Source organism: Aythya marila (assembly GCF_965140915.1).
Source record: "Aythya marila genome assembly, contig: HAP1_HAP1_SCAFFOLD_831, whole genome shotgun sequence".
In the NCBI taxonomy this organism is placed as follows: Eukaryota; Metazoa; Chordata; class Aves; order Anseriformes; family Anatidae; genus Aythya; species Aythya marila.
Genome location: NW_028136665.1, coordinates 21443 through 30686, shown reverse-complemented (window position 1 = coordinate 30686; position 9244 = coordinate 21443). Strand labels below are relative to the sequence as shown.

The 9244-nt window shown below is 68.1% G+C and overlaps 1 protein-coding gene across 2 annotated transcripts; it reads left to right on the top strand.

The window, feature by feature from the left end:
- Positions 1 to 5373: 5373 nt before the first annotated feature.
- Positions 5374 to 8255, top strand: MFSD5 (major facilitator superfamily domain containing 5). 2 transcript variants are annotated; one of them, XM_082785985.1, is made up of 4 exons: positions 5374 to 5641; positions 6168 to 7127; positions 7218 to 7311; positions 7794 to 8255. In XM_082785985.1, exons 2-4 carry the CDS (start codon positions 6202 to 6204, stop codon positions 8043 to 8045), a joined length of 1272 nt encoding a protein of 423 aa, XP_082642111.1. In that variant the 5' UTR covers positions 5374 to 5641; positions 6168 to 6201; the 3' UTR covers positions 8046 to 8255. The 2 variants fall into 2 exon arrangements, with proteins under 2 accessions (XP_082642111.1, XP_082642110.1); XM_082785984.1 differs by having other exon boundaries at positions 5377 to 5641; positions 6168 to 7311.
- Positions 8256 to 9244: the final 989 nt, after the last annotated feature.

Below are 9244 nucleotides of genomic sequence, written 5' to 3'. Positions count from 1 at the left end.
CACGCCCGCGGATGTGCACTCCCCCCCCGGAGCTCACCCAGTGCCCACAGCATTTGCACGCTCACCCCCTGTGCTTGCACACTTGCCCCCCCCCCCACTTTGCACACTCGCCCCCCCCAGGCACGCAGCCCACCCCCCATGTGGCGCTGTCACACCCGCACACCCCGGCTGTGTCTCACGGGCACCGCTGGCACGCTCGCTCACGCCCACACACCCGGCACGCACACGCACACGCACACGCACGCACACGCACGCAGCCAGCACGGCTCAGCCACACGCACTCGTGCACTGTTGCACACTCACACCGTCGCTCACCATCACACATTCACGCACCATCACACTCACAGCGTTGCACACTCACGCACCACCGCACACCCTCACCCTGTTGCACACCTATGGCCTCACTCACGTGTAGCCGCCCACCTGCACACGCTCTCGCACTCCCACTCACGCTCACAGCTCACACTCACCCTCACTCACCCTCGTACCCGCACACACTTGTTCACACCCCCTCACACCCCCACAGCCCCACTCAGTCACTCCCCCCCATCCTTACACACTCACCCCCTCGCTCACCCCCCCCGCTGTCACTTTCACGCTCACCCCCCGTCACCCCCCCTCCCCCCCATCCTTACTTTGTCACCCCCCACTCCCCCCCGCTCCCCCCACCCCTTGCTCACCCCCCCTCGCCCCGTGCGCTCACTCCCGCTCCCCCCCCACCCGCTCACGCCCTCCCCCACCCTTACCCCCCCTCCACGCCCAGCCTCACCCCCCCCACTCCCACTCCCACTGTCACACGCACCCTCACCCCCCCTCACCCCCCCCGCACTTCCCACTCACAGCCCCCGACTCCCCCTCGTCCCCCGTCAGCCCCCGACTCCCACTGCCCCCCACCCCCCCACTCCCCCCCCACTCCCACTCTCCCCCCACTCCCCCCCCACTCCCACTCCCCCCCCACTGCCCCCCACCCCCCCACTCCCCCCCACTCTCCCTGCCCCCCCCCTTCCCCCTCTCCCCCCCCTCCCCGCCCGTGCCCCCCCCGCTCACCGAGGCGCCCCCCCGGCAGCGCTCCCCGCCGGTTGGTGACGTCGTGGAGCCGGCGCGGGGCCGGCAGCGCCCCCAGGCAGCCCAGCATCGGGGCCGGGGCCGGACCGGGACCGGGACAGCGCCAACGGGCACCGGGCACCGGGCACCGCCGAGCGGCCCCGGCCCCGCCGCCACCGGGCCCCGGGCACCGGCACCGGGCGCGGCCCCGCTCGGCCCCGGCCCCGCCACGGCGGAGCCGCGGAGAGACCGCCCCGGGGGGGGGCGGGGCGGGGCGGGGGCACCGGGACGGGGGGGAGCGGGGGGAGCGGGGGGGCCGCGGGGGGGGCACGGGGAGACCGGGACGGGACGGGCGGGGGGAGCGGGAGACACGGGGGGGACACGGGGGGGGGCACGGAGATGGGACGGGACGGGCGGGGGGCGGCGGTGGGGAGGGGCCGGGGGGGGCCGGGGTAAAAGGGGGGGGGCAGGGATGGGGCCGGGGGGTCAGGGGGAGAAGGGGACAGGGGGACACGGGACAAGGGGGCAGGGGGGCGGGGGGGGGACACGGTGTGTGGCACGGGGACGTGGGGTGGGACACGGGGTCCCCCAGTGCCCCCCCTCCGAGTCCCCAGTTAAAGGCCCCAATTAATTAAAGGCCCCAATTAAAGGCCCCGGGCAGGGGCCCCAGTTAACCCTACCCATGCGTAAGGGGCACTGGGACACGCCCCCTCCCCATGCACGGCCCTTGCACGCTCCTGCACTTTGCACGCCTTTGCACAGGGCCACCCTGGAGGCAGAGGACGGCAGGGCTCCGTGCAAGGGGGCCCAGGGGCGTGCAAGGCTTGCACGGGGAAGGTGTTTCTGCAGAAGTGCAACACGGGCGTGAGTTAGTGCAAGGGGCGTGTGCCAAAGGTGTTGCACAGGTTTCACGAGGGCTTGGTGCAAGGATTGCACGGGGGGGTTCCATGCAAGGACTGCACAGGCGTGAGCTAGTGCAAGAGCTGCACGGGGAGGGACTGGGGGGAGCTGTGGAAGTGTTGCATGAGGATGCTTTGGTGCAAGGGTTGCACAGAGTGTTGGTGCAAGGGCTGCCCAGGGGGTTGGTGCAAAGCTTGCACAGGGACACGTGTGCAAGGTGGTGGAGAGCAGTGCACGCTGAGAGCCACAGCCCTGTGCACATGTGAGGCTTTGCACACCGGGTACAGGCAGGTCGGGGGGGGGAGCTGCAGCAGGCCCCTTGCACACCCACGTGTGAGGCCTCCCTGCTCACGCTGCCCCGCCCTGGAGCACGCTGGGAAGCTGGGAGTGACGCCAACGCCCGCGGCACTCCCAGGGCACGACGGGACACGGGCGGCACGCCAAGGGCCCCGGGCGCTCCCAGGGCACCACGGGACACGGGGCACACTGGGGCACGGGCTGTCACGCCGGCCTGCGCGTGCACTGGGCCCTGCGCCCGTGGCCAGGGGACGCCGGGGGGCACAGGACCTCGCACGAGGTCCTTGTGGGGCTGGGGGGGGGGTGCGCGAGAGTGTGCAAGCTCGTGCACGTGCCAGACCATGCACAGGTCCGTGAGTGTGCATGGGTGTGCAAGGCCACACGTGTGTGAGGATGGTGCACAAGTGTGGGGTCATGGATGTGTGCAAGGCTTTGCACGCTGGTGGTAGTGCAGAAGTGAGGGTGCACGTCTGTGAGCCCGCAGGAGCCCGTGTGGGCATACACGAGTGTGCAAGCATGCCCACATGCAAGGCCACACAATGCACAATGCTGCACACGTGCATCACCATGCGTGAGCGTGCAGCTGTGCAAGACCAAACACACACAGCAACGCACACGCATGTGATCATGCACGAGCGTGTGCACACCCCTGCCATGCCTTGCAGTGTGTGTGCCCTCTGCACGTTGCACACACACCAGGCGTGACCCCGGCACCAGCAGCCCCCCCCATCCCCCTCAGCCCCCCAGGCACCCAGGGGCAGTGCAGCCACGATCTGCTTGGGGGCTGCCCCCCACGGAGCCCCCCCCCGGTGCTGCACAGCTCAGCTCAGCACGGCCCCGCGGGGCCTGGTGCTGAACGGGCAGCTGTGGCTTTGCACAGCTTTTGCACGGCTTTGCACGGCATCACATGGCATTTCATGGCACACTTTTGCATGACATTGTACTGTTTGGCATGGCATTGCGCGGCTTTGCAGGGCACCACACGGCGTTGCACAGCATGGCGTGCCCCATGGCGCACGGCTCGGTGTGGTGTTGCACCACCTTGCACAGCAGTGCACGGCTCTGCACGGCATTTCGTGCTGGGGTTTTGCACGGCTTTGCTCCGCTTTGCACGGCACGGCGGGGCTTTGCACGGCATTTCACGCCACGTTCCAAAGCGCTGCAGGGCTTTGCGTGGCATTGCACCACGTTGCACGGCCTCGCGCCACTTTGCACGACCACACACGGCTCCGCACAGCGTTGTGAGCAGTTTCGCACAGCTTTGCACGGCTGCGTGTGGCATCGCGTGCCTTTGCACGGCTTTACACGGCGTTGCACGCCTTTACACGCCCCCCCGGGGGCCCGCCGAGGCGTGGCACGCCGCAGAGCTGGGGGGGGCCGGCGGCACCTCCCGCCCGGGGGCCCTGGCGCCGCAGCACGAACAAAGCCCCCATTGAGCTCGGGCGGCTCCAACCCAAATTGTTTCCATGACCACATCGCCCCCCCCCCCCTTCGGGGGGGTCCCCCCCACCCCCCCCTACCCGGGGCCCCGCGAGGAGGGGGAGGAGGGGCGTCAGCCACGCGCCTTGCACACGCGTGTGCAACAGCGGCAGCCGCGTGCCCGGGGGGGGTCGGGCGTGGGCGAGTGTCCCGGTCCCAGGTCCCCGTGCCCCCCCCCATGCCCCCGTGTCCCCCCACCCCGATGTCCCCCCCATACCCCGTGTCCCCCCGCCCCCCGTGACGGGGCTGGAGGGGGTGCCGCTGCCTCCCCCGGCCCCGTGCGCGCGTGGGAGCCCCCACGTGAACCCCCCCCCTTGCTCCCCCCCCCCGGCTGAGCCGGCTTTAGGCTATAAATACCCTACCGCCGGGGGGGGGCAGCGCCATGGGGCTGGCGTGGCGCGGCCAGCGGCTCCGCAGCCCCCCCTGTCCCCCCCAGTGCGCCCCCCGCTGCTGCCCCCCGCCCTGCTGCCCCCCCTGCCCAGCCCCCTGCCACCCCCCTTGTCACCCCCCCTGCTGCCCCCCCCCGTGTCCCGTCGCCCCCTGCTGCCCCCCCCTCTGCTGCCACCCCCCCTGCTGCCCCCCCCCGGGCTGCCCGTCGCCTTGCTGCCTCCCTTGTCACCCCCCCTGGTGTCACCCTCCCTGCTGCCACCCCCCTTGTTGCCCCCCGCCCTGCCGCCCCCCTCCCTGCTGCCCCCTCCCCGCAGCCTGCCCCCGCTGTCCCCTCGGGTGCCCCCCCCGGCCCTGCCGCCCGCGGCTCAGCATCAAGTGAGGGGGGCGCGGGGACCCCCCCCGGGACCCCGGTGAGTGCGGGGGAAACTGAGGCACGGGCAGGGCGAGGGGGTGGGGGTGTGCAAGAGCGGGGGGCGTTTGCACGGGGTTGGGGGGTGAGGAGAGCTGGGGGCGATTGCACAGGGCATGGGGAAATTGTGGGGGGGCTGGGACAACTGCGCAAGGTGTTTGCCCCCGGGCGGGGCATTTGCAAAAGAACGGGGTGGGGGGGGGCAGTTACACCAGGAGGGGGCAGTTACACCAGGTCGGGGCAGTTACACCAAGTGGGGGGGGCAGTTACACCAGGTGGGGGGGCAGTTACACCAGGATGGGGGCAGTTACACCAGGTCGGGGCAGTTACACCAGGATGGGGGCAGTTACACCAGGTGGGGGGGCAGTTACACCAGGATGGGGGCAGTTACACCAGGTGGGGGGGCAGTTACACCAGGATGGGGGCAGTTACACCAGGTGGGGGGGCAGTTACACCAGGATGGGGGCAGTTACACCAGGTGGGGGGGCAGTTACACCAGGATGGGGCAGTTACACCAGGTCGGGGCAGTTACACCAGGTGGGGGGGCAGTTACACCAGGATGGGGGCAGTTACACCAGGTGGGGGGGCAGTTACACCAGGATGGGGGCAGTTACACCAGGTGGGGGGGCAGTTACACCAGGATGGGGGCAGTTACACCAGGTGGGGGGGCAGTTACACCAGGATGGGGGCAGTTACACCAGGTGGGGGGGCAGTTACACCAGGATGGGGGCAGTTACACCAGGTCGGGGCAGTTACACCAGGTGGGGGGGCAGTTACACCAGGATGGGGGCAGTTACACCAGGTGGGGGGGCAGTTACACCAGGTCGGGGGGCAGTTACACCAGGCCCAGGAGGGGCGGGCGGTGCCGAGCGACCCCGAGTGGAGCCGAACGGAGCCGAGCGCCTCCGACAGTCCCCGAGCGCTGCCACGTGATCTCTTCCCACGTGACCTGGCGGACACGTGGTGCGCGCGGCGAGGGGCTCGCCCCCTTCCTTGAGCCCGCGCATGCGCATGGCCACCCAGCATCACCCACTGCGGGCGGGACGGGAGCGGGGCCCTGGTCATGTGACGCGCGCCAAGATGGCGGCGCCCACGGAGGCGGCCGGCGACAAGCGGTAGCGGGTGCGTGAGAGGCGCCGGGTGCGCGGCTGCTCTCCCCGCGCTGAGGGGCTAGGTGGGGGGGGGCCCTGGGGTACTTTAGGAGGGTTGCGGGGTGGCTGGGGGGGTTAAGGGCTCTGGGGGGGGACCTGGGGGGCCTTGGGGGGGCCTGGGGAGCCTTGGGGGGGCTCTGTGGGGCGGGGTCAATGGGAGGCTGTGTATGAGGGGGCCGGGGGGGTGCATGGGGTGGGAAGGCGGGGCCGGGGAGGGGCATGGAGGGGGTGAACGGTGTGGGGAGGGCCTTTGGGGCGGGGGGGGGGGCAGCAGGGGCGTGCATAGGGAGGGGGGCTTGGGGGAGGGTCCATAGGGCGGGGGGGGGGCAGCGGGACTCAGTCCCGCAGCCACCCAGGGGTGCGGAGGGCGGGGGGGGGGCACCGTGTGCCCAGGCCGGGGCCTCCTCCCACGGCCCCCCAGGCCCCTGCCCGTCCCGGGGGGGTTCCCCATCACCCACCTTGCCCTCCCAACTTTGTTCTCCCCCCACACCCTGCAGCCTCCCCAGGGATGCCCGCGGGGCCGGGCACGCCATGCTGCTCGCCGCCTACGCCGCCCTCGCCCTGCTGCTGGTGGTGGCGCTGGGGCTGGAGCTGGCCGCCCGCCGCTCACATTCCCCCACCGCTGCCGCCCCCCCCGGCGCCAACCCGGCTTTCGCCCGCTTCCAGCGGGGTTTCCTGCGCGGCTACCTGCCCGCACTGGCTGCCGACTGGCTGCAGGGGCCGTACCTGTACAAGCTGTACCAGCACTACGGCTTCGTGGAGACGCAGATTGCCGTGCTGTACGTCTGCGGCTTTGCCTCCAGTGTCCTCTTTGGGCCCGTGGCCGCCTCGCTGGTGGACGCGCTGGGCCGCCGGGCGTCGTGCGTGCTCTTCTCGCTGACCTACTCGGCCTGCTGCCTCACCAAGCTGTCCCACGACTACCTGGTGCTGGCGGCGGGCAGGGTGCTGGGCGGGCTGTCCACGGCGCTGCTCTTCTGCGCCTTCGAGGCCTGGTATGTCCACGAGCATGTGGAGCACCATGACTTCCCGGCGGAGTGGGTGCCTGCCACCTTCTCACAGGCAGCCTTCTGGAACCACGTGCTGGCCGTGGGGGCCGGGGTGGTGGCCAACGCTGCCGCCGAGTGGCTGGGGCTGGGCCCGGTGGCACCCTTCATGGCGTCCATCCCGCTGCTGGTGCTGGCGGGCGCCGTGGCCTTGAAAGACTGGGACGAGAACTACGGCAAGAAGCGGGCACTCGCCAAGAGCTGCACCGACGGCCTGCGGCGCCTGTTGGCGGACCGGCGTGTGCTGCTGCTAGGCACCGTCCAGGCGCTCTTTGAGAGTGTCATCTACATCTTCGTCTTCCTCTGGACGCCCGTGCTGGACCCCCACGGGCCGCCGCTGGGCATCGTCTTCTCCAGCTTCATGGCGGCCAGCATGGTGGGCACCTCGCTGTACCGCCTGGCCGTGTCCCCGAGGTACCGCCTGCAGCCCGTCCACGTGCTCTCGCTCTCCGTCCTCGTGGGCTTCTTCTCCCTCTTCATGCTCGCCTTCTCCACCAACCCCAGCCAGGAGAGCCCGGCCGAGTCCTTCGTGGCCTTCCTGCTCCTCGAGCTCTCCTGTGGGCTCTACTTCCCCGCCATGGGCTTCCTGCGGCGCAAGGTGTGAGAAAAATCTCAAATAATTTTCTTCAGACAGGCTCTTCTGTGCAGCTATTTTATTTGCGCTTGCAGCGGTGGCTGTCCTGCCAATTAGGAGTGCATTTTAGTTAACAAAGCCTAACCTTTTATTCCCTATTCCCCTGACACCCAATTACCTCCCCTGTTTCCTCGTGGCTGAGTACTGCAGGTTCACAAGCTGCTCGACACTCCTCTATACCATACATGTACCATTTTTCTTGTTTTCAACCCTTGAATTTCTCCTTTCTTACGTTTTGAGAACTTGGGATCTTTGTTTCACTGTTCCCATGCTGCTCATCCTGTTTGTCTCAAGCTTCCACCTTATTTTGGAACAGCGAGGCCTCCCACTCTCCGCTTATCTGCTTTGTGCTTCTCCGCTTCTCCATGTTATGACTCCACGACCCCCCTGGGGCACAGATAAGGAATTCTCTACTGAAAAAAAACATGGCTTTGTTTCTCACAAAGGCGATCCCGGAGAAGGACCGGCCGGGGGTGACGAACTGGTGCCGTGTCCCGCTCAACCTGCTGGCCTGCCTGGGGCTGCTGCTTCTGCACGGCGCCGACCACGGGCCCGGCACCCGCAGCATCTTCTCCGTCTGCTGCAGCCTCATGCTGCTGGCGCTGCTCGCCGTCGTCGGCCTCTTCTCTGTCGTCCGCCATGACGCCGAGCTCCGGCTGCCGCTCCCCCAGGGCCAGCCCGACGCCCCCGAGCTGTGATGCGGGAGGGGGTCCCGGGGGTGCTGCGGTGGCCGAGGGGGAAAGCCCCCCCGGCTGGTGACCCCTGCGGTGCCCCCACCCTGGCGTCCTGCTGGGGACGGCACTGGAAGCACACAGGGACGGAGTGCCGCAGGGTGAGGGCCCCCTCCGCACCCCCTCGCCCCTCACCTTCCCTTTTTTTTCAAGAAAATAAAGCATTTCTGCACGTGCTTTCCCTGCGTGAGAGCCATTCCGTAGCCAGTAATGGGCTGAGGCGAGGGTCTCAGTGAAGCTGGGATTTTATTCACAGTGGTGGGCAGTCCCCAGGCAGGAGTGCCCCTGCTGGGCACACAGCACGGTTTGTCGGTTGCTTGACTTTCTTTCACAGAATCCAAGAATATCCCAAGTTGGAAGGGACCCACGGTGAGGGGTCTGGAGAACAAATCTTACGAGGAGCAGCTGGGGGAGCTGGGGTTGTGCAGCCTGGATACAGGAGGCTCAGGGGCGACCTTATCGCTCTAGAGGTACCTTCAAGGAGGCTGTGGAGAGGTGGGGGTTGGTCTGTTCTCTGCCCAGCCCCCCTATAATTGCTCAGCATGACCCCAGGTCGTTGCAGGAAGCACGGCCAAAAGCACGACAGACACCAGTATGGTCAGATCATGCTCCATTTTACTGCCCAAATAGCCTTGCTTTTTGAGCGAGCTTCACAGGGGCAGACAGTGTCTCACACAAGATTATCAGTCAAAAGCACACTGCCAAACGACTGCACGAAAACAACCCCACCTGTTGTGATTAGCAGTCATGCGGACCTTGTCCTTGACAAAAAAAAAAAAATCCCTCACCACCGGATGGTACGGAATACCCCTTTGGCCAGTTGGGGTCTGCTTGGCCTGTCCTGGATCTGCCCCCCCCCCAGCTCCTGCTGCACCCCCAGGCTGCCTGCAACGACAACAGCAGCGTGTTCTCAGCACCCTGCCCATCCCAACCCAAAAAGCGGCGCCCCAACAGCTGCTAGGGGGGACGTGACACCTGTCCTGGCTGAAAGCAGGGCACTGGGTGCTCCAGGCCCACAGCCTGCCCACTGCCCACAGGCAACGCACGGCCTTCAGTTGCCGGCCTGTCACATGTCAAATTTGACTTTTTCCTCTTCCAAGTGGCAGGGGGGGGTGAGGTGAGGTGGGCTGGGAGGGGGGTGAGGGGGTGCTGGTGCTCACAGCCCC

Bases quoted from the DNA above. Each gene is read 5' to 3' on its own strand.
- MFSD5 (XM_082785984.1), top strand. From the start codon at position 6,202: ATGCTGCTCGCCGCCTACGCCGCCCTCGCCCTGCTGCTGGTGGTGGCG. The intron at 7,312-7,793 runs GTGTGAGAAAAA...TTTCTCACAAAG, and splicing joins TGGGCTTCCTGCGGCGCAAG to GCGATCCCGGAGAAGGACCG.